The sequence below is a fragment of the Pararge aegeria genome, chromosome 7 (genome assembly GCF_905163445.1).
Source record: "Pararge aegeria chromosome 7, ilParAegt1.1, whole genome shotgun sequence".
Taxonomy (NCBI): Eukaryota; Metazoa; Arthropoda; class Insecta; order Lepidoptera; family Nymphalidae; genus Pararge; species Pararge aegeria.
The window spans coordinates 7,347,932-7,374,197 of NC_053186.1; the positions used below are offsets into that span (position 1 = coordinate 7,347,932).

Here is a 26,266-nt window from a genome sequence, read left to right on the forward strand (position 1 = left end):
CATGTAATCTTTTGTTACAAATGTTGAAAACTAAAAATAATCTTTTGTTCTTTTGTACGTGATTTGCTTACGTTACCTCTGTTAAAACATGTTCTTGTAAACAAGCTCATAGTCATTCAGATAATGAAACTTTGTTAAAACTACAATTCATATTATGATAATCTGTCATAACAATAAAACATTTGTGCTTCTTTGACACATTGTTATAGAGTTCTGTTTACTTTACGGTTAAAGTGAAAAGTAAAATAACACGCAGTCCAGCTGTTGTCTTGTTTCTGAACGAACGTTGTATTTATTTTATTATTAAAAAGAGCTTGTTGAAATTTCTTGTAATAAATTTTCTTTGCCTACTTTAACAAACCTTTCAAAATGTATTTTTAACTTCATTAAAGAGTGCTTTATAAATTATTTTGAATTTGAACACCTAAGTAATAATAAATTAAGTTATCTAGTTATGTTTCAATTTAAAACAGGACCAGCCTAAATTATGTATATTCAGTTTTCCGGTTATATTGAGAAACTCTACCGAGAGACTTTTATAACTTCCTTCTTTTATATTAAAAACTTCTTCAAAGCTATCTTTCAACTACATATGCTGTAATGCGTAAGTTTGCTGATTCAAATATTTGGCAGCTGTTGGCTACATTAAGGCTGTACTCGGAACACTGCGACTCAGTTCGGGTAGTATTACCCGACGGAGGCGACAGGAAGGTCGATAGTAATTCTTGCTGAAGGCGCATGTGTTGAAATTGGATTACACCACTTTTCCAGTTAGCAACTTGGTTATTTCTACTGGTTTCTATCCCTGTTTTTTCGGAAATGCATTTTGTGATGTAAATTTTGCGACCTCTAGTAGCGGCCGTGATATTTAATTCGTGAAAAGTACTTTTCCGACCTGGATTCTAAATTGCGGACTTCAAATAAGTAACTGTGGGCTAACACACTTCCTCACAATTCATTTATCAAAAAAGAACTGATTCTTGAGTGTGTGTTTAAACTGTTTTCCAAATAAAGTGCAGAATTTCAGTTTCGTACGTTTTTTTATGCATAAACGCCTATTTCTCTATCGAATCATGGCACATTTTTTTCTTGGAACTGTCATAAATCCCACAAAGTATGAGGTTTGCAATTAATATATTAACGATACTTTTACGAACGCCGACTCCAGTTACTGTACTAAAATGCATTGTTTATACACAGGGCTAAGTAAATATTTTTTTGACATTCGCGCCAGTTCTGTCGTAAACAAATCCCTAAACGAAACTAAACTCTCATGTTACTCGCATTTTCGTACTTGTTTTTTATTACTGTTCTTAGTTATTTTGATATTTCGGTGTAGCTTAAGGGATTTGTTCACAACATCATCAGCATAGTTGTATACTATAACGAAGGGACATTGTTTTGTATTAATAGACTTAATTGGGAATATAGTACGTATTCCCTGGAATTCTGTGCATTGAGTGCGCGTGGGCGAAAGTCCAGTTCATGCTACAGATGTTATTAAGCGGTGACGCACCGCAGCCTCCGATCTCCGCGGCGCCTTCGGGACTCTAATGTTTCGGCGACCTTCGAGCTCTTTGTACGTGCCTATTAAATTTTCTTACAGTTCCAAGAGTTTTAAAATTCAAAAATAACAAATCGGATTTAATGGTGTTCAATTTACCTATCCTGTTCCGTTCCAATTTTAGTTATTGTTTTGTAAAAATGTTTGATTGGTTGGATGAAGATCAACATTTCTGGACAAGGTAAATGCATTATTGATAAATGTTTCAAGAGTTATTTATTATTATTATTGTTAAACTCTATATTTGTATATCACAACTAAAAAATATAATAAAAACAAAAACATAAAGAAAGAAGTAGAATACAAGAGGCCTTATCGCTTCATAGCGATCTCTGCCAGGCAACCTTTGAATAAGAATAGACTGCTGGCGGTACAATTTTTTATAATACATACATGCGAATAACTGCATACTAATACATAAACTAGTGTACACAAATAGATCCAAAGTAAATAATATAATTAGTAAATAAATATAATAATAAACTAATTTATATATATACATAAATATAATAATTAACTAATTTAAATACATAATAACTACACTTACAAAATGATTAAAGATTACATATTTTGATATCTAAGCGAATGATACGACGAGAATCGTATTAAAGTTTCTACTTCTCCCATTTTAAGTACTTGCGGTGGTTCGCCCTCAACTAAGACTCCGCGTAGTGAAGCAAACTTTAAATTTTATGTTTCTTATTACAAAAGTAGATGGATATTGTTTAATAGCCCTCTAATCGTCAATTATTGATAAAAAAAGGTTTGTAGGCTTGCAGAACTAATAAAAAAAAATCATTTTCCTGAAAACAGCTGTGCCGTTATAAATTTAAAATCACAGACCTCCGAGCAGTTTTTAATTATTATTTAATGCTTAATTACGGGGTGCATATCATTAAGACTACTATAACTTATCCGATATCCAGGCCCCACTCTCTCTCTCTCTCTCTCTAACTATAACTCTATATAACTATATAATATACAAGAGATTTATATATATTAAGATAAATCTCTCTTTTAACTATATATATGTAGTATTAGTATGTATGGTCTATGTAATGTATATAATTAGCACAATTTGGGTATTGTACTATCCCGTTTTCTGTAACATGTTTCTTCAACCAAAGGTTGACTGGAGGAGATCGCTTTAAGCGATAAGGCCGCCTTTGTGCATATGTATATTATCGGGTTTTTTTTCGTTAACCTAACTTTCTATTTGTATATGCAATAAAGACTTTTTCTTCTTCCTCTCTCAGATGTAGGTATCGTGAGCAATTATGTGCACAAAGGGCGTGCATACTCTACAATATAGTCTCTTCATCAAAAGATCGGTCTTCCTGTCTTACTTGTATTTTATTTCGGCCACCAAGCAGTAATTGTCGTAGTTGACCTATTTTTCCCTCCTACTGATGACATTTTCAGGCTCAGCTAGCCCGTTGATAGTTAAGGTTACTTATTACTTAGCTATGTTTTGTAAGCACGGAATTAAGAACATAAAGAAACAGTTTACACGACTAATATGGAAGCATCAAAATTCACTCCACTTTAGAATGGTTTCTCGAACAAACGGTTAGTCACTTCATACTATTTAGCACAGTAATTATTTTACCTCTAATGTTCTAAGCGTTCACCATAAAGTGGGAAAAAAAATTGTGAGCTAGCAACATTCCGCGGATTTAAAGTGAGACGGGCGCGGGGCGTTTTCACTGTTTTTGGGCACAATGCACTGCATACAATAAAGGCTGATTGAGGATTCTGTATGTTCTTAATTCAATATTTGTAGGTATATTTCACGACTTTTAGCGTCGCTTGTTAAACACTCGCAATGTATAAAAATTATCGACGTTTCCAGCATTGTGTAACTACATTTTAGTGGTTTCACCCTCGCCCTTGCCCTTGGCGCCCATTCTTGACCTAGCGAGAACCCCGGCCAGTTGCGTTCGTCCCACGCCGCTGACGTCACCATCACTTGTGGCCTCAGTCCGGTGCGGTGGTGTGGTCATCTAATCGAGTCAAGGATACCGCTAAACATACTAAACCTAATGAGGTTTCATTTGCAGATGCAATTTCAGAATTCACAAGAGATCTTAATCGTTAGTTTCAATTTCAATCGCAAATTATATATCATAACTAGCGGGCCCACGCGACTTCGTCCGCGTATGAGTCAACTTTAAAAAATAGTCGTATGTTGTCGCAGACTGTTTTTTAGAATTTAACGAAACAATTTCGACAATTCCGATAAATAGTAATATTTACTTCCGTCGTTTGGCGTAACGTTTACCGTTCACGCATCGCCCGCATCGGAATCTCTTAAAAAATATATTTTTTGCAACATTTCTCATTAATGATAGTAGCGTGGTCGAGGTAGCCATTGGTCTTAGCGTAATGTTAAATAGCCTTAATAGATACGGACGGAATTAAATCTAATTGGAAACAGCGTTTTCTGATATTAGCGCGTTTAGTCAATTAATCTCAAAATTGTAATATTATAGCTGACCCGTGCCCACTTCATTAGGCGTTTAACATTTTTACAAAAGGAGGGTTACATTTTTACTATAGATGTGTATGTAATCGCATGCCAATTTGGCTTTATAACCAGGTTACAAATGAGGGAATTAAATGATTATTATTGAATAAATAATGTAAATTTTTACCGTCCAAAATTTCTCTATATCTATATACTTATAATAAAACTGTAACTGTAAGGTTTCTGTATATTTACATCGATCACTAATAAAAACTTTTTATTAGTGATCTTGATATAATATCGTGAACTTCGTCTAAACGCGCGGGTTAGCTAGTAGTATATAAAAAGTAACCTTTGTCACAACATGCTATCCTGTAGGAGCTGTTTGCGTTTCTGGGATAAAAAGAGAGCCTATGAGCTATTCCAGACTATACTTATTGCATGGCTCTGCCAAATTTCAGCCAAATCGGTGCATTCGTTGTGGCGTTAAAGTGGAACAAACATCCATCCATCCATCCATCCATCTATCCATCCATCCATCCATCCATCCATCCATCCATCCATCCATCCATCCATACATCCATCCATCCTCACAAACTTTCGCATTTATAATATTAGTACGATGGTACGTATGTAGTATACAGGCGGGCAGGCAGGCGGGTAGATAGGCGGGCAGGCAAGCGGGTAGACAGGCGGGCAGGCAGGAGACGGCTGTTCTTTAAAGACATCAAAATCGTCGTTTGTGTCAAACTCTACAAAAGATCTGTGTACAGCGGTGAACGTTCTTCGTTTGAAATAATGACTATTAGATACATTTAATAAGGTAGTTAGTTGTTTTTTTTTAATCTTCATAGCGTTAAAGTTTGTATATCAAACTTTTATCTACCGTCGCCTTTTATTTGCCCGCATGGGAAGTTCTCTATATCTGAAAGAGATGAATTCGTATTTTTTTTAATAAATAGAGGTCGAAGTGGTTTACCGAAAGTAGGTTAATCGTGGTTGGCTGACCTTACAAGTTAGGTAAACTTAACAATTGCCATCATACAAAGTAAGGGTTTAATATTAAAATATAATTGTATTGGCTCAGATTAATTTTAACATTATAGACCACCGGGACGCCTTGTGTGAGCTATTTTTCGATTCGAAAATCGAGAAGCGTTAACTTTATAACATTTAGATAGTTAGATAATTCCAACAAGATAACTGAACTAATGTACTTTGTAGGTCCTTAGTTGGAGGTCGCAGGAACTTTTAAGGCATTTTATTGTAACGACTCGCAGGTCGGCATGTAGAGGCCGCCCGTATCTATGTCAGTGTGTCGGTTTGTGTGTTACGTTGTTACGCGTAACTATTAGGTACCTAAGGTAAGGGCCCACCTTGAGGCGGAATATGAGAAGAATCCCCTCGGTATGAAGCTGCGTGTACCGATAAAGGGGTGCTTATTAAACAAGTGGCCATTGATGTATCGAACTTCATTCTATATACTGAATTTATTATATGAGAATTTATCAATGTTATTTAATAAACAAAATATTTTTTCGCAGGGCATATCTAAAAACGAAACTATTTTAAAGTTGTTTATAGTATCCATACAAAACACGCTGTGGCCGGCGTCTAGCTGAGGCCAGGCCAGCGTTCTTCGTTCACGCTTATTACGGTTTTTTACAAATCCCTTGGGGAACGGTTTGGTTTTCTGGATTAAAAAGTAGCCTATATTACTCTTCGTCCTTTCAACTAACTGAATGCTAAAAATAAAGTTGATTAGTTACTTGGTTAGGGCGTTAAGTGAGAACAAACAAACACTTCGCATTTATAATATTAATTAGGATTCCGTAGAATTTCCCCAACTACAAATCTCGAATATTTTTACAAGTACAGTATTTACTACCTACTTGTTAAAAAAAATCGAGACAGTCTTTATAGATGGGCCCTTAAGTGGCCAATGAGCCGCTTCAAAGTGGAAAGTATATGGCACGGTTTTTCAGCCGCAATCGCGGGCGGCCGAGCGTGAAGGCTAATGTTTTTCACGAAGCCTGCGGGCGGCCATTAGACCATTTTCTATTTAGTTCGGTTCTGTCGGCCGATCAGTACCGAATTCCCTTTCGAATATCGGTATTAACACCCTTTCGAATATCGGTATTAATCTATTGTGATTTGAAATCATTGTTAGATATGATTTTTAATCGTTTTAAAAACGACAAGGATTTTTCATGCGTTTTACTTACTGAAAAAAAATGATTTTAATATAACAGGTAAAAAAGAAGTTATTTTTAAGACCTACATAAGGGAAGCTGTGGCAAACAGGTCCTTGAACACTGTCTACCCTCATGTCTCTATATAACTCGAGTAAGAGGTAGATGTTTCCATTTTATGTCATATTTCTACTTTATGCTTAGCTAAAAACCACGTGCAGGCCACTGTCCTCACCCTATTAGGAAACACAAGCTTCCGTATGACCTTCCAGCTGCTCTTAGGGTTGTCATTTGTTGCATCTAAGCGAAAATAAGTAATCGCGGCTGAATGTATGCTAACTCATATTAATGTTAACTCATGTGTATGTTAAAATATGTATTAGGATATATTTTTTTTTAATTTATCAATAGTATTGTGGTATTTGTGTAGTCTGGTTTATTTATTAGTAGTTATTCGTATGTATATTCTAAATAGTGTATCCCACCTTTTCGTTTTTCTCTTCGGTTTTCCTAATCCTAAGGTTGCCTGGCAGAGATCGCTACTTAGCGATAAGGCCGCCTTTTGTATCCTGCTTCATTCTTCATGTGTTTGTTCTCTTTTTTATCGTTTTTCTGATTGGTGTACAAATAAAGAGTATAAATAAATGCTTTAAATATTCTCCTTAGGTACGGGGATGGACAATTCCTTTTTTCGACAACCAGGTTGTAAATTATATTGCAACTGGTCTAAACGCTCTAAGGTGACTCAGCAAATGGTCAGCATTGAACATTTGGCTGCTTAAATAAATGCGTTCAAAGAAATGAGTAAATTGGACACGCGACGCAATTATACTGAATCAGGCATTCTTAGTTTGTTAAATTATTATTTCGATACACGTAAAAAATGATAACTATCTATAATTTACATCAAATTTCTTTTAAAATATCCTACTGAGATTAAAATACTGCATTGTTAGTGTTAACTATGTATATGACTTAAATTTCAGAACAGATCTTGGCATTCATGAGTGATTTTTGGGCATTTGCCAGTGATATTATGAAATGCACTATTATATACTTGTATCATATTATATGAACATCATTAGATAATCTGTAAAATATTTTTTTTAATACCACTACAAATTGTAACTTAAGATAAAAAAATATTAAGGTAATACTATAGGTTGATTATTTATAGGCAAAGATTGGTTTTTGCCGTGATTTGTTTTAAACGTAATTTTTAGTTCGCTAAGCGGCGCGTAGTTCTGGTCTTCTTTTCGACAATAAAAATAAAATATTATACGAGCAAAGAAAGTTCGCATCGTCCACCGTTTGGCTGAAAACATTTCGAGACGCTTTTACTTTTTTTTATGTCGTTCCTCGGTAGTTAAACTACCGGGTTATTGTTAATGCTTAATGTGTGCCAATTCCGCTGATTGACCCCGTCGCAGTTATTTGACGTTACTAATCTCTATATCTACATCTTATTAATTGTAACTAGATATTTAATTAGTAACTAGATGTTGAATGAATGAATGAATGAATACACTTTTATTGTACACCAAAGAAAAACAGTAGTTACAGAGACATAAATACATAGCAAGAGAGTACAATTTGGTGGCCTTATCGCTACTTAGCGATTTCTTCCAGGCAACCAATGCGTAAAAGGGAAAAACATAGAAAAGAGGTAGGTGGTGCAATACATAAGATGTAATTAAGTATCGGGGCGCCGAGTTCGAATCCCAGCACGGATCTCTAACTTTTGTAAGTTATGTGCATTTCGATAACATCGTGAAGAAACCTGTATGCCTGAGAGTTCTCCAAAGGCGCGTGGAGTCCACCAAGTGCATTGATCCAGCGTGGTTCAACCCTTCTCAGGAGAGAGGTGACCAGTGCACATCAGGGCTCGCACAGGCAGGAGACAAAAATTATATCCCCTGATTATATCTCCCGACGAGGAATATAATTAACGTGTCGTCCTGCTAAAGCACGGGAACCGGGAGCTGGAGAAGTTTACCCCCGTTTATTATACACTTGTGCGCAAGTGCTCTGAGAGTTGATAAAGCTGTGAAAGAAGATACATTTTAATCCTTTAAATCCTCCGGGGATATAATTGTCTCCTGGCCATGCTAGCCGTGCTTTAGTTGAATGATGATGATAATTATTAAGTACGGAATGAAGTCACGAAGAAGTAAGTTACTTATTCAAGTACGAGTAAGTGAATAGGCTTGATCGTGAGCAGTAAAGCTTTATGCTGCTTGATACGGTAGAGAAAAATTATATGTAAGAAGTTGATTAGATCTATTCGCACGCCATCTATTGAAAGTACCTTATCCACAGTGGTCTCATAAAAATTACAATTTTTTTCATATTTTCGTCTTCAGGTTTTTCCTTATTTTCAAATTTCCCTAAAAACCATGGACAACGAGCCATCCTATAAAAAAATCGGTCTAGCCATTTTCGATTTCTCGCGAGACAAAGTGCCTATTTAGATTTTTGATTCAGGGTAGCAGTTTGAATGTTTTAGATTGGCTACCTTTGATACCTTAAACACTAATCCGATCGAATTCATCATAAAAATAAATGATAACTTATGACATGAGCATGAGCAATGTGAATCAAGTAAAGCGTATACGCCAACTTCACAAGAGTAGGAAGGTGTAGCCAAATTCCTGACGTGATGAGCTAATTTTAGATCAAGTGTGCACCGTTTCATGATTGATTGCATATCTTGAGCTTGGAGTTGGAGCTTTCCTCTGTGACCTAGAGCTAAAACTGACACACAATTGTCATAAGTATTTCTACTGGTAGGGTAGTCTGCGAGTTGTATTAATGTAGGAATTTCCACAACAAAGGGTGAATATCCAAAGAAAGTAGGAGGTAATTTTTATTTCTAATCTATAGATTTAAAATAAACCATGCTAGTTTTGGTAACGGGCAATCGTATGGCAGCTTCACTAACTATACAGCCAAAATCGATAAAATTTTCGTATTTCCATTCTAGCACACGTGTGAACGACATCAATCTAAGTAATATCATGATTATCGATTTGGTCGTGACCTTGAGATAATACTCATTATTATTCTAACTCTTTATTGGTATAATATCATTAATATATACAAAGAAAAACAGATACATGAAGAAAGAAATAGAATTCAAAAGGCAGCGTTATCGTTTAATAGCGATCTCTGTCAGGAAACCTTATTTGGAAAAAGAAGAGGTGAATAGACTGCAGGTGGAATACATTTTTTTAAATACATATGCAAATGTATACTAATACAGATAAAAATAACAGTTATGTTTAGGTAAGAACCTTCCTACTTACGTTTTTAAATTCGGAGTTACTAACACGAGTTCGAGCCTTCTAATACAATTATTATCATTAGATAGTACAATCAGCTGATATTGTTTTATCGGAATAGCTTCAATAACGCCGACCAAGGTTAAGAATTGAGAATTTAAGCCATCTAAATATATTATTTACTAGCTATTGCCCGCACTCTTCGTCCGCTTTTATTACGGCTTTTACCGGGAACCGATGATTTTCCTGGTTGAAAAAGTAGCGTTTGTTAATCTCCGTCCTTTAAACTAACTATGGGCTGAAAATCAAATGGATTTGTTGCTTAGTTAGGGCGTAAAGGAAGGACAAACGAACTAAACAAAATAATAAACAAACACACTTTCGCATTTATAACATTAGTAAGGAAGTTGAAATTATCGTGTGGGCCAAAGCGCTTCATTGACCGCCAACAGCCAGCACGGTCACTTTGCATGCAGTAAATCACGCGCGTGGTATTAATTGTTTTATACCGACAGAAGGAGGAGATTTTTTGACGACCTCCTTGCCGCAGCGGTGAGCGCTGTGGATTCAAGTTGCAATTACCCGGCGGGGAAAATTTGAGAATTTATAATTTCCGAATTTTGTCTAGTCTGGTCTAGTGGGAGGCTACGGCCTTGGCTAGTTACCACCCTACCGACAAAGGAGTGCCGCTTAGGGATTTTAGCGTTCCGGTACGATGTCCCGTGGAAACCGATTAGGTGTATGAGTTTAACACCCCTAACAGTTTAGCCCGTTACTATTTTAAACTGCATCATCATTTACGACCAGATGAGATTGCAGTAACTTGTGTTTGAAAAAAAAAAAGATTCAAATACATCTCGTACTACCAGAAGGCATTCTCCTGTTCAGCAAATTAATAAAACCTTGAACCCGATTTCAGTGTCATCTCCTGGGTCCCATTGTGAATGTAAACCATTAAAAAATCATCTAGGTCAGTGCAGTCATTTAAGAGTTCAGTGGCCATTTCTAGTTCAGAAGAACTGTAGTCTGTCAAACAATGCAATCGTTCTGTCGAGAGGACACTTTCTAACATTGGCAGTACCTACATAAGATATGGAAGACGGTTTTGTTTTATTTTAATTTTTTTGGTTACTCATCAGTAATTATAATTAATTAAATGCGTGTTCGTGCATGGCTGGGTACTTATTATAAAATCTTCAGTATATATAATATTAGGCCTTGCCCAACTTACTTATACTTATATCTAAAGTAGGTACATCCAAAGACATACACTAGTTTTACGTAAAGTAAGCTATATCAAAATGGTAGAAAGCATATAAAATACACATTTGAAGATAGTTGTGAATGGCATTCACGATAACTTAAATGAATATCGATATTACTGGATTGTGTTATTATTAAATACTCTCTTTTTTTGTGTTACTCGCATTACCTAACGTTACGTTACCCGACAACGCGGAAACCTTACTTTTAAGTAATCATTGTCTTCATTGTCTTAATGAAAAAGTGACTTTTTGTATAGATTATAATATAGACAGTGGCGTGCATAGAGGGTATGCACAGGGTATGCAGACTATATAAAATAATAAAGTCTCTAGTACGAGTTATAAAAAACTTAAGTACAGGCATTGTAAAAGTTATAAAAAGCCTACCCTCAAATATTTATCACTCATGCTGGAGATTTTCTTCATTTTATATCATCTGCATACCCTGTGCATACAGAGGGTATGCACGCCACTGAATACAGATGATAAGCGGTGGTGGCGGTGGGGGCGCCTTTCGGGGAGAAGATTTGATTCCCGGCCTGGCGACTTATGTTCGCTTTTATTTTATTCAATTGAATATCAATTGCTTTAACAGTGAAGGACACCGTCGATAGGAAACCGGCACGCCTGAGAGTTCTCCATACGGTGGTGGCCTAAACCCTTGTCATTCTGAGAGGAGATACGTCTTCTGTAGTGGTAATGGTGATGATAATGATGAACATAGATGTTTGTGGAAATAAAGTAGGAACAGATATTAAATTTTTCATTATAATATTTAAAGTAATTTAAAGTATCTTGGCTGACACACTATCATGTGTCTTGCCCATTCTGTAATAAAAATCGATTTTATTAAAAATGAATCAGGGTCTACTGCTTTGCGAATATCTACTTTTAATATTTAACTGAACATAAGAACATAATAAACATTGACGAAAAAGGTCGCCTACGACGTGTAAAATAACCCGATCGAGTAAATAAAATGCAAATTATTGTAAAATTGTTTTTAAGTAGGTGCATAAATAACTTATACATGGTCATTAGTATCACTCAGTAGATAGTGAGTGTGAGTATTTTGACCAGTTTTATGAGGGATTTACCTCTCTGAGTTATAGTGGGCAACACAAAATTGTCTTAATTCCGTTGGACCTATTTAAAGTTTAAACAAATTGCAGGTGTAAAGTATTCCTCTAATATCCCAATTAATAGGTAGGTATTGATAGACTATTTCTATCCCTATTCATTTAGATTTGCTTTAGTTTCATCACAACCTAAAATAAGTTTCCTTCGCCTATGTAACTTCTTCAACGTAGCCCGAAAAACGAGGGTAAAATCGAGAGGGTACAGTCTTAAGATACCGGCTTGCAGATTAAAAGGATTGATAAATTTACCTTATCCAATATCTTTAAATCGACTATTTAATTTAGTAGTGCCATCCTTTTTTCTACACACCCCTGTCGATAACAAGGCACTTTTAACTTATTTATTTAGTCTAAAGATTTTTAGTTAGATTTATGTATTATTAACTTGGGGCATTGTGAATGTCGTCACTCACAAAGAATACTGAAGGAGAGAATATTTATTACCAGAAACTAATCGGTAAAGCTATATGTACGCCACAAGTTTAGCTGCCAAACACGTCTCCACCACCATAGAACACATATTTCCGTTGTACCCTTTTCCTGTCGAAATAATTAAATATAACTTAAGATTAGAAGGCCGTTGCGCTATACAAAAAAAACACTATTTTCTAGTTAAAGTAGTGTTTTCTTGTCTGTAATAGTTTTATGATTTCTGTTATTGTTGTTAAAGTGAGTATCGTGCGATAATAATACTTTGCCTATTCACTAGACTAGTTTCAAATTTTTTTTTATGTATAAGTTATTTAAAATAAATATTCCGTGATCGGCTGTTTGCCTAAACGCCGCGTCGCGCGTCGCGTCGTCGTCGGCGCGTTCGAGTCAATATTTATGTTGACACTTTGTTATTATGTCACCGTGTCCTTCGCGCATCGATTGGAAAACTAAATGTATCTTTAAACATTGTATCTCGGAATATTATAATAGGATTATGGGAATATACAACTAAACTGCTTTGTTGGTCTAGTTGTTAGTATGCTTAGCTACGGATCACGAGTCCAATACCAAGAAATAGAAAAAAGACTAAACCCTAACTTGGAGTTAAACGCGTTAGTACGTGCGTACTCAATTACCAACTAGTCAATTATAATTAGGACTTTATAAATTTTTGTGTTTTGGTGAACTGAACACTAAAATCTGTTTTGAACTTGAGACTTCCATCCTGGAAGTTCAAAATGGATTTTCGTTTCTTACCAAACAAGTAGTCACCTAATTAGAAAATTGCCGAGTAGTTAAATAGTCCACAGACTGGGCAGATCGCAAGTCAAGGTTATTAATGCAGTGTCATTAGGTTAAATTTTTGTACGGACAAGTGCCAATAAATTATAATCAATTATGACTATAACTGAAATCGGGCATTAGGTTGTGTAAGGACCTAATGCCCGATTCACTAACTTTTCCAACAATTTGATACAAAATGCACAATTTTTTTTCCATTCCCCGGGGACGAAAATATGCCCTGCCCATGCCCTGCAGGAATGAAACACTGCTTGTCCAAAGTTGTGTAGTTATGATGAGGGGAAGTTGGCTCTAATTTAAACAACTGTCCTTGATGATTTCACGTTTATTACTAATCGAATTACCTGGCCTCGGGGGTGAGTCGAAAAAAATAATAATCATAATATATATATATGTCCATTATTGTATGAAATGTTCTTTATATACTATATAATAATATACAATTAATTAACTAATTCAATTCATGCAATGTAGTAGCCTTATTAACAGTAGGTACATGCAAGTTGCAACCATAGTGCTACTAAATGATGAATCAATGACGTAATTTAATATTCGATCAATAGGTTCATTGACGCGCTCGTCCCGTACTTATGGATTTCTCTAAGTAGGTACCGGACACCATCGACGTCACCTGCTTAATACGACATACGACCCTTAGGAACCAGGCCAACGGAGTTATAACGCGGGCTGGTGATGGGAATGTAGAATAGCAGATATTTTTTGTTATGGAAAATGTTACTGATTAGAAATTGTACGCGGACAAAAAGTTAGTGATATTAATTAATACAATAATATAAATAAAGAATTAATAAGAGATTGCTAAATAAAGTGGATTTAAAAGTGTAACAATAACGCATACCGGATGTTCAACGGAATGATTAGTGACCGGTAGTATATATTATTACAGCGAGTGAGTTAACAAGTGCGTTCTGCTCTGAATGCGGGGACCTGATGCGGCGCCGGAAGCGCTAATATGAGTAATTCGCTCTCAGGGCCCCGCCGACATCACTAGGGTACCCATTACCATCACCCTCGGCCTATTATTGCCCCATTGCCTTGCTGGGCAGAGGGTATACTCTATTAGGAGGGATTTAGAGCCAAGCATGGTTCCACGCTGCTCCATTGCGTTTTGGCGGACTAGAGCTAATCCATAATAGAGATCTTCTCTATATGGATTAGCTCTAGTCTTCTCTATCTTATTTAATAATCTGAATTAGGCAATTAAGTAAGATAAATTAAAAAAAATAGAATATGACATCCGAGAGAATTCAACTGCGGGTTATCCCATAAACAAATTAACCCGTTACTTAAGGGACCATAAAAAGTGACGAAATAATATTTACTAGCACGCGAAAGGCGGTTTGAATACCCTCATCTAAAAATTCGCATTACAATAAATAGAAAAATTGTGTTTTCATTTACCAATCCTCCTATAATATATGAGATAAGAAGCGCTGATAGTGCATTGGGTAAAAGCACGTACATCTAACTTTTCTAAGTTATGTGCGTTTTAAGTAATTAAAGATATCACTTGCTTCAACGGTAAAGGAAAATATTGTGAGGAAACCTGCATGCCTGAGAGTACTACATAATGTTCTCAAGGGTGTGTGTCCACCAATCTGCACTGGGCCAGTGTGGTGGACTACGGCCTTAACCCCTTCTAACTGTGGGAAGAGACCTGTGCTCTGTAGTGGGCCGTTAACTTGTTGATGTGAAAACGTAAGAAAGTAAGAGAGATATTGTCTACTAGGGGGTGGAGGAACTACTGCCGGGGATTGCTTAAGAATGACAAACCCTCCTCCTATGACAAACTCATATTTGATTTGCGTGATATTTCTTTTTTGGTAATATAAAAAATAAAACCTATGTATAAATAACGGATCCTCTATTTGGACCTTTCCAGTACAACAAAGTTTACCTAACATCTGCATGTCCTACGGGCGTCACGCAAAAAATTGAACGCAAAAAGGATATACCAACCTGAAAGACCCGAAATCACCGTTGAGACTAAAAGCGATCAGCAACTCACTCGTAACCCGGTTTCGCGTTAAATTGGGTTGACGTTGTTCTCAATTCTGTAAAAACGTTTACAGGTGTTCTTTGAACCCTTTTACGTACGTTTTGAAAAACGTGGTTTTATTAAACTTGGTTTCCAAAGCAAACGGCAAAATCAACCTCGTTCGGTGTATAATGTTGCCGAGGCCAGGGAGTCTGGTGTGCAGGAGTCCCATTAAAACCTGGGTTGTCACAGCACAAATTAACTCTGTCGTCTGTCCGCAGCGTGGGCAAGTTGAACCTGGTGGATCTGGCGGGCAGCGAGCGGCAGCGTAAGACGGGTGCGGGCGGCGAGCGGCTGCGCGAAGCGGCCCGCATCAACCAGGCGCTGTCGTCGCTGGGCAACGTCATCTCCGCGCTGGCCGAGAACAGTCCTCACGTGCCCTACAGGTAAGCCGGATCGTAACGTTGAAACGTCAGTGTAAAATTGAACTTAACACGATTGTTTAAAAATCAAATTTGTCCACGATTCTACAGCTAGAACTATTGGGAGTCATCATCATATCAACCGATTACCGGCCCTTGAGTGGGCACGGGTCTTCTCCCACAATGAGAAGGTGTTAAGACCGTAGTCCACCACGATGGCCCAGTGCGGATTGATGGACTCTATTTCTGAGAAAACACGCTTGTAAAATAAAAATCTGTACCCTTATACAAGATTATTAAATTTACAAGCTTGCTTGCTCGCAATAGAGGACTAAAATTGTTCTTGTTATCTGTTACGAACAATTTTTTGTTTACCATAAAAAACCAAACTAAGTAGGAGTTGTACTTGCCAACAAAGGGTTTCAACTTTGAGCAAACATAAATGACTAAAAGTATACATTTTAAAATCCGATGATACAATATTTGCTCTGAATTCTTCGCAGGCGCTTTCAGCTTATCTTCAAGTTGTAGTTTACTGTTCCAGAGACTCGAAGCTGACTCGTATCCTGCAAGACTCGCTTGGCGGCAACAGTAAAACGATCATGATCGCTAATATCGGCCCCGCCTCCTACAACTACGACGAAACCATCACCACGCTGCGGTATGCGCATCGCGCGAAAGGTGAGCACCGTCTTACTTAAAGGTCGTGAGTCAATGAATATTATTTTCCCGTATATTTGGGAGTAGATTAATGTCAAACTCGTTTGGGACTGTTATTTCTGAGCTTCTTCACGGCGCGCGGCACAAAAATGTAAGGGAGAATGGGGCTTTGCTCTTCGCCAGTTGTATTTCATTAATAGACAGTACTTACTCACCGAGAGCATTCGCTACTCTAACCGTTGTTTGCGAGCATTCGTTGCTCGAGCATCCATTTTTTCGCAGACAGGAACAATTTTTTAAACAGATTCATCAAATTACTTCAAAAAGACTTGCGCGCGAAGGAATGTTTAGTTCACGCTTCAATGTTATTGTGCGCTAAACGTTTGTACAATGTATTTTGCACAAGAAATGCCTCCATACTTTATAGTTATATAAGTCACTGGTGACGGTTTAGTCTATAAAAGTAGATACATGCCGCTACAACTTCCAAATGAATCTTTCCAGCCATAAAGAACAAGCCGGTGCGCAATGAGGACCCGAAGGACGCCAAGCTTCGCGAGTACCAGGCGGAGATCGAGCGCCTGCGCACTCTCATCGAGACGCGGCGTGCGCAGGAAAGGCGCAAACGTGTGCCACGCCCTAAGCCGCAGGCGCGCACTCCACAAGCCAACAACGAACGTGCGTACGAGTTATACATTGACACATGACGCGGACAAAAAATAAACATATCATCAAATCTTGTTATATAGGTGTTAGCGTGGCGTTCATTTTGTGCAAGCCGGTTTGCATCGCCTTCCTGTCGCCTCTCAACCTACTCCTTCTCCAAAGGGTCGAAGAGTGATGTTCAATTTCCTAATTCAAAATTAGAGAAAAGCTATAGCCATGTTGTTGTTCAAATGCAAAAAAATTTAGTTTAAAGCCGTTTTGTAGTACCCGAGATTTGTTACACTTTAGACTAACAGAGTGGAACGCAGAAGAACATCCTATCTTTATGTCGTCGTTAAAGTACAAAATGGAAACGCTCTCTTTTCCCTTATTTTTTTACGCCTCGCACCACTACGTCACTTCGAAGTTAATGCTTTGACTTAGGCTTCCTCTTCGTCGGTGAAGACGAGGTCCACGATTTCTTAGCTTGACCAGAGAAGGTTCGCGGCTATAATATTCTCCCTTATTTCTTTGAGTAAACGAACATAACATTATACTAACGTTCAAAATACAAATTTTTGTAACGCATCCTCCGCGTAATTTGCGCCCAACTGTAACATTATCCATTATCAATAGCAATACCTGCACTCAGATCAGGTTCTTTCCGCGCGAATAAACACACCGCTAGTATATCTTTGTGCAAACATAACGTGTGTGTAAAATTAAAAGTAAGTCATGCAAAATGATAAATAAGAGATATTATTTAAAATTAGTCTGTTTAAAAAAATACATTAAGTTAAAACAAAATATTTACGGAATAAATAATTATTATTTACTATAATAATTAGCCAATTCTAGTGTTCACAAATCTCTAGGCTAAACTATCTTGGCAGTTCTAAAACTAGTAAGTAAGTAAAGTACCTACTTTTAAAGGGGAAACATAGTGAAGTGTAAAGTGTGAGGGCAGTAAAATTATTATTCATCACAATTAACCACATGGTATTTAAATAAGTGGTAATTATGGTAGTTAAATAAGTACGTACGTAGTACATCCCTCCACCGAATAAAAACAAATCATGGCAATCGGCCGAGAAATTGGTATGTTAAGAAGTGAATTGTTGTTAGTTGGTAATAAACGCGTTGTCTAAAGTTTCATTTAATCCTTCCGCTCAGCATTTTGAGCGGATTACATGACTTTAACCTACGAGCGGGCGGTAAAACGTGCCCCCGCGACATTGCCCCACAGATACCTTACATTAATTAACACTCGGTTAACCAACGAGGCAGCTTTCCGAGAAGGTTCTTACTGGAATTCCAGTTTATATTGTCAAGTTGTCCAATACAGTGCTATTTAGAGTGATTCTACCTTTAAACTGAACAATCCAGTCACTGAATAGACAAAATACTTTTCAATTTAGCGCGAATCAAGTCAAGTCCAGTCGCCCATGCCCAGTATTTGCATCTCATGGGAAAATAATTAGTGGAATAAACTTACCTATCCAATCTTGGAATTAATGTACTGGATTCAGCGACAGCAAGCATAATGTTTACGTATTTTTACAGCCGAAGAAGAAACAGCGAGTATCGAAAGTGAACACATATTAGCAGAATCCACGATAGAGCAAGAGAAAACAAAGACTGAAGTATTAGAGCATCAAATCAAATCGCTGGAAGAAAGGCTCGTCCAAGGCGGTGGGGGTAAAGACTTGATAAACAACTTGAATGAGAGCCAGATAATTCTGGAGCAGAGAAATACGGAGATCGCGGAGAGAAAAAAGAGAGAAGTGGAAATGCAGCAGAAGATCGACTTAGAAGAAGAAACCACCACCATAGTTACAAACACATTCGCGACGCTGCAGCAAGAGGTGGACCATAAAACGCAAAGGTGAGAAAATATTAACGCTAAAGTAGGTCTCGTTGACGTATTGCGAACTGCTCTCCCGAATTAATATTTTCTTCAATCTTTATACTGCACACCGATAATTGTTAAGAACTTAACCATTATTCATTGTAAAGTCAGCAGCAGAAGATCTGTTTGTTGAGGAGTACAAAGATTGAAGAGATTATAAATTACAATGTACAGATTCTTCTGCTTTTCGAGGAGTATTGCTAAACTTTAAACTCTGTTAGGCTCACTTTTCATAATATATCATGGAATACCGACAAGTAACGCCTTCTTCTATCCAGTATGTATAAGTTTGTTTCACTTGTACAAGCCACTGTGCACTGTGCAGGTTAAAGAAGTGCCTGTCGAAGTACGCGTGCCTGCGCGAGGAAATGGTGGAGCAACGCGAGGCGCACGACGCGGAGCGACGCGAGAACGAGGCTCTGCAGGCGGCGCTCATTGCGGAGTTGCGCCGGCGCCTGCTCGTGGCCGACAGCTTTGTGCCCGAGGCCGGCCGCTCCACCGTGCTGCGCCTGCGCTACAACGACGACACGGACGCCTGGGAGCTGCCCGAGCACAGGTGAGCTTCTGCGGTCACAGACAGTAGACAGCAACGGGGAACCATATACCCATGAACATAAAAGCTTGAAAAGTTAACATAGATGGGGCCAGGGGAGCACGCGAGGAGATCGTCCATATTAAGGGGTATGTGTGAAACTTGGGAGGGGGGGCTGAATTCATAAACGTAAAACTTCTGTCCATGGTGAAAACATTTTTTTTAAATCAGAATGTTCGGAGACGGTATCTTATGTGTGGTCAGCCGTTGTATATGTATGTTATTTAATGAAAATTTATCTACATTTTAAAGTAAAACTTGCTCCGATTTTATCGTGTTGCGTACGTTGTGCTCTGGGGCCAAAAGTTGTTGCGATTCAGTGACGAAATTTTCATAGTAAACGATTGTATACCCACAGCGGGGCCGAGCCACTGTCGACACGGCCACTGGCGCACAGCGGCACGAGGCGGCCCACGTGCTCACTGGCGCTGCATAGCGCGGAGCCGCGGCGTCGCTCGCACCACCTGCTGGACCTGCGCCCTGTGGCGCTTCCCAGCACGGCGCGCCGCCATGTGCCGCCACCGCCCCCCGTCCGACCTAAGGTAACCCAACTTATCCTCATCACTCATCAACAGCCTATTATAGTCCACTGCTGGACTAACGGCCTCTCCCAACTGGAGGATTTGCCAATAATCACCACGCTGGGTAGGCGGATTAGTGATCGTAGATGGTATTAGTAGCACAGAGAACGCTGCTACCCGCTCTCCTTTATATTCTCTTAATCGCCTCGTACGTCACCCGCGGGAAGAAGAGGGTTGGTGACAACTGTATTCTGATCTGCCGTCACCACGCGGCAACTCTTTCTGTCTGTATGTGTTCAAAGCCCATCCAAATTGGAAAAAAATATCTGGCACTTGACCGTTTAGAGTCACCCAACTACTACAGATTAATGATAAAAACAGTAGCCTCAAGATTTGCTCTCTCGCAATTGGGCCTAAACTCTATACCGCCAAAGTAAAAAATACTTAATGTCACTCGAGTTAGAGTCGCAGATCCTGAACTACCAATTCCTATTTTACAAAATTCTGCCATCAGCGTGGCCCATCAAAAAAAAAACTAGTGTGTATATAAGTGCATAGATTTAGTTTTCACACCTATCCACAATCGCCAAAAACTGCTCCGCAAGTTTTTTTTATGTTTTAAAGCCATATATATAACTTTTGCAGTTTTGTAGGTACTTTGTCCGTTTCGTTAACTATACTGTCTGTTCTAGGCAATAGAACCGGCCCCGGCGCCGGTTAAGAAGGAACTGCCCGCAGAGAACCGCCGCATGAGCGCTCGCACGAGGGCGCCCTCCGCACACCACCGCCTCGGCACGGCCGGCGTGCGGTAGGCCTCCGCCTCGCCCGGCCCGCCGCGAGTCCGGAGCGACGCACACACTGAGAGGAAGCTTGACAGATGACAAACGTGACGTGTTGATCTGTCATCACACGACAGATCTACGAGTGACGTTTGTTGACAAAGTTAAACTAACTCACTTCGAATGAACTTAGAGACATTTGAGTTCTAACGAGCCCCACTTAAACGTTCAAGGTATACCCAAACTTACCACAACGGCATGTCGCTCTTGTTGGCTTCAGACGCCCGGGAAATTCGTTGTTTACATCCCGAATGTCTACCAACAACACCAGCTGGGGCTCCCGCGCTAACGAAAAGGCATCGGGTCAGCTTCAAACCCAAATATACATAAATAAAAACTCCAAATGTCTCTGAGTAATGAAAAGGAGCTTCGAGCAGATAGAATTTGGATTTTCGATCTCCCAGTCGAGGCAAATAGGTCTCCGGTCGAATTGTCCGATCTAAACTTACAAACATTCGATAAATAATAAATATACTATTTAGATAATTACTAACGACCCAACCTCTGCTTGCGTCCACAAACGACTGGCATGTGAGAGCAAAGCATCGTAATGGTTGGCGTACACGGTGACATGCCACGACGCGGCGTGCTACTGCGGTCGCGTACGCATATTTTGTATGGACCAACGCACTAAGGACAAAATATTATTGGATAACATTGATGGATAACATAAACTGCAAGAACCGATTATCTCGTTGTTTGAATTTTTAAGAAAATTTTGATTAAACTGCAATATTGTTTTTTTTTATGTTGTTAAATTACTTATTTATATAGAAAATATTTGCCAATTGCAAAACTAATGGTTGTGCATTAAATCGTTTATCGCAATATACCGATGAAATAAGCAATGCGTTGCGTTGCGACCTGTCACCGTATGCGCTCTCCCTAATTGTATCTAATAAATAAAATAAGTAGAATAAATAATATCTTAAACCATTACCTGTCCATAGAAGAAATAATTTTACAGTGTTGTAAATTAAAAGTGTTAACTTGCGAAGCGTAGAAGCCTGCTTTTGTCGGGAGACGAGAAATCAACTAAATTGCCTATTTGTGTACTCTTATACCAGCTACGAATAGTGTAGTCATTTGGTGTTTAAAAAGGGTTTACCTGAAAAAAGCCAGAGTTTTGATAATTTCTATATTTTTTGTTGTACGATACAAAATCTATTGCGTTTTCTTTTCGATTTTTCAAAACCTATGATGAAAATAGTAATACTATTAACTTGATTGTGTACTTTTCAAGATTTGCGGATAACATTTCAGGTCTTACTACAAAATGACTGCACTATGACGCCCTTTTTGAAACTGCAAGTAAATTATTGTGCAAGTTGCACGACATTCATAAACATTCGAAACTACAGAATGAAGGAAAACATCTTGAGGAAACCTGCATTACTGAAATGGCCGTAGTGGAGTACGGCCTAAACCCTTCTTCAGATGGTTTTCTATCAGAAAGGTACGATATTTCCTGTACGAGTTATAAAAACTTAAGGGCAACACAATATCTACATACAATATGTAAGAGTTATTAAAAGCCTTTGTCCTCATGGGCCACGAATTCGTATACCTGTGCGTCGGCGGCGGTGCTCTGGGCTATACTTTAATAGAAAACACGTGTTCGTGCGGCGCAATGGAACATCTCTCTGAATATGATTTTGTAGTAAAATCTCTTCAGCATTTCTCTGATTTTAAAACTTGCAGTTGCAAAACGGCCCTGTTGCCTGACGGTGTTAAATTTCGGCACATTCTGTATGTATTACGATATTTTTATACGAAATCGAGGTAAAATGATATAATTAAGTGCGATCGCTTGTCACGCTTCGACATATTGTTATTGGCTCGCTGAGTTCTGATTCTCCGTAACAAAGTCAAAATCAAAGTCAAACTCAAGGTCAAACATTTCTTTATTCAAATTGGCATACAGATTGCTCTTTTGATACCTGCATTACAGAAAGTCTGTGTAAATGGTATTGAGATTATGGCGTTTACTACAGTGGTAAATTTAACGCACTCGAAAACTGCTTTACGCTTCCAATGCAGATAATCCGTGCCCGTTGTAGCCAGACTCCAAATATACGGCATTGTGCAGAGTCACGCTTCGCTCAGTATCGTTAAGTTATATTATCTAAATTATAGATGGTGTATAAACAGGTGTAAATAGTACCTGTACTCTATGATATACAATTATATAGCGGCTCTCCAGTGTGTGCGAAATCCCGACCGGAATACCGGCCGGAGCGTCGTATTCGTTTAACATAAGAACAGGAAATGCCTTTTTTATGCTTTACATTTCTTTTGAATTGTTTGTATTTATTTTTGTGTTATTTGTTTCATATTTTTTTCATTTTAAAAATCGAAATAAAAAGAATGATGAATAAAAAAATGATGCACTTTGAAAACATACTCAAAATCCGGCAGTCTAGTACGCAGATTCAGATTTGACATGAGTGTTTTAATAATAATGGTCAACAGCGAAAATACGGTTTGCGTCTTTGTTATAATATTATTCTAACAACATCATGCACACTTCCGCTAGTGTTTTTAAGCTCTAGCTCGGCTTCGGCTGTTCGGTATTACGCACTCGTATGGGGGAGCCGTATAGGAGACGCACGCGATGCGCGCACTTGATCTCAATATAATTAAATCAGAGGTATCCGTGACAAATAAATACTGTATAACATACCAGTGTTTTAAACAATTGTACCAGTATTTCTTTTTTAACAGTTGACACGGGATACTGATGAGCCTGTGCTAAAATATGTGAAACTGTTAATATGAATACTATTAAGGTCAACTGCAAATTTAAGGTTCTGCGGTTCACGGGAGAATACTACTACACTGTCAAAAACAGATTTTAAAACGTGATCTAAATGTGTATGTAAAAAAAAAACTACTTCAGAAGAAACTTAATTACTGGCTTATTGGTGCAAACTCGTTCTGTTTTTGCCCCGATCGTGATTATATTTGTGGTGACAATTCTAGAAATTTGTTCAATGAGGTCACAATTATCACTAATTGTGGAGGTGTTAAAAAACTGCTAAGAAAAACCTTTTTACGGGAGAAATTTTAAGGCATACCGACTGATTAATGTTTGTTTTTCCATGGAAATCGACCAAGCAACGGCGGAGTAATCGGTGTATATATTTACAAATAAAAATATCGCATCATATTTAAAACCTCTACTGTGTTTGGAAATATGTCAAAATTGCCACTATCGCGTCGATCTGGACCCCATTATTTTATATAAATGATAATTATTATGAATCGTGCTGCAAAATTTATGCTAAATGCCCGCGACCCGCGGAGTTCTACCTTTATGAATTTCTTAATTTTATTGATGTTGGCAGTGTTTCTGTCCGAATTTTTATTTGGTTTAGTTTATTTAAGTTGTCATTTGTTTTGTATGAATTTATAATTATATTTTACCGTTGTTGTTTTTAGTAAATTTTATTTTAGCTTCATTCGCCGCAAGATTGAAGCGCGTGATATTAGATAGTCTGTTGCGAGTGACCCCAACGCCCGCGGGGAGTCTGCTGTTGTTATTCTAATCTGTCACTGTCTACTTAACTTCATACAAACCTGCTAAGTTGACAGAGTTGATTGTCAGTGGATAATTGTCGTAGAATGATAGCGGCAATGTGACTATTGGTTGAAACATCTAGAAGTATCATAAATTGAGCCAATTACAATAATTGCCGTATTCTCAACGTGATAATCACAAATATCAGTCGACCCGCAGTTTTATAAGACACTTGCAACTGCAGGCAACTGTCATAAAAACTTAAGCCACGAATTCATCGTACGACCACTTCAGCAGTCAGTTATTTACAAGTATGCAGCTGTTTCGGAGATTTTTCTGAAACAATTGTATCGAAGAGCTTTCTGGCCACTGTCGTAGCGGCCATTTTACCGATCAACCCAATGTAATGTTTATGATACGTGATTTGGATATTTCAGAAATAACAAATATTGTATTAAACTAATATTTTGAATCTGCAATCTTTCATATATTACCTAAGTACTCAATAAAAACGCAACCTCGCAGGGCTTCGGACGCACGTGCGACTGTCGCGGTATAAAGTCGAGTCCAAATTGTGATTCAAGTGTTCAAATGTGTTACCAAAGATGGAAACTGTCCATTCCAATAGTCGCAAGTGTTAATGTTAGTACGTCGAGTTCATGTTCCTGTACTTGTATACTTCATTATTGGTATTTGTTATATGTTTTTATTTCCAAGACACGGTTTCTAGTCAATGATTCTTTACAAATAATCTGTAAATAAATGTTTTATTGTAGGTATTTAAAGGTAACTAGAAATAGTGAATAAGTAGGGCTTATGTTCGCACAATACCGCTCGAGAACCCAGATAACAGCTCATTTTGTTGTACACAACTATATTTATCAGAATGTCTAGTGTGAGATTTTTTACCTATGTATCGTTCGCGTTAAAAGTACGTATTGTATGGATTCCGAAACTGTTTCCCAAAATCGTCGCTAGATGGCACTCTTCCAAACTCCATACATTGTAGGAAACATTCACACGATCGAAAAGCCATATCGAAAAGATAGACGTGAAAAAAAATCACACACTAGGCACTCTTGACAACTCTTAAAGTGTTGCCTTCCTTTTCTCAATGTTTTCCGTTGCAAACGACGGCAATACTTTAAGTGCTGTCCAATAAGTTGAGGATTTACGTACAACTGGATAGCACCATTGCCCCCTGGTTATATATTAATAAAGTTATTTAAATTTCCAGATTTTATATATTTCATTCGATCAAATGAAGATATGCTATGTTTTTTTTTTTCAAATTAACTTGGAAAAAAATATATTGTATCGAACAGGCTAAGTTTGTGTAAGAATTAATATTTATAAATCGATTGGCTTTATGTGGAGTCGTTGTGGAGACAGTAATCATGTGATATGTATTTTGGAAACCGCTAGTCAGCTGTGCCGCATACACGCTTATACTCACTAAATAAACATTTTTAATTTTTTACTTTGGTTTTATTTTACTATCAATTCACCACAATGGAATAAAATAAAAGTAGCATCATTTGACGCTTTTCATGGAATTATTTATCACACAGTGTATATTTCAAGAAATCTTTGGGTAGGTAAAGGACTAAGATTACGCATCGCTTGTGGACTGTTTTAGCCGTCTTAAGTCGTGATGTGACAAAATCATGTTATGCCATTGTTAAAAGCGTTAAAAGTGTGAAGAATCAGGTATGGCCTGAGAATGAGACGGAGAATGAACTAGATTTTCGAAAAACATTAGTACCTCAAAAAAGTACTGGATTTCCAGACCAAGTTAATACGAGTTACGTTAGTTTTTTCTTCGAGTTTATTCTAGACTATTCGACATTAAGATCTCTTTTCTATAATATTTCAGTCTCCTATTTGTCTTTTAATTTTGTTAGATAAAAAACAAACAATATATAAATTTAAATGAATAAGAATTACTCCTTAACTTCCTAAACTTATGACAGCCCAGAACTGGACTAAACGCCTCTCCTAACGGGAGGGTTTGC

At 37.8% G+C, this 26,266-nt stretch overlaps 1 protein-coding gene across 2 annotated transcripts in view; it reads left to right on the forward strand.

Moving 5' to 3' along the window:
• Nucleotides 1-25,729, forward strand: part of LOC120624863 (kinesin-like protein Klp68D) — a 62,787-nt gene extending 37,058 nt beyond the window's left edge. For both annotated transcript variants that reach the window (XM_039891604.1, XM_039891606.1), the window contains 7 exons: nt 15,425-15,589; nt 16,110-16,246; nt 16,730-16,903; nt 18,434-18,755; nt 19,105-19,335; nt 19,730-19,913; nt 20,585-25,729. In XM_039891604.1, the coding sequence (XP_039747538.1) occupies nt 15,425-15,589; nt 16,110-16,246; nt 16,730-16,903; nt 18,434-18,755; nt 19,105-19,335; nt 19,730-19,913; nt 20,585-20,704 (1,333 nt within the window). In that variant the 3' untranslated portion in view covers nt 20,705-25,729. The remainder of the gene's footprint in view (nt 1-15,424; nt 15,590-16,109; nt 16,247-16,729; nt 16,904-18,433; nt 18,756-19,104; nt 19,336-19,729; nt 19,914-20,584) is intronic.
• The last annotated feature ends 537 nt before the right edge of the window (nt 25,730-26,266 follow it).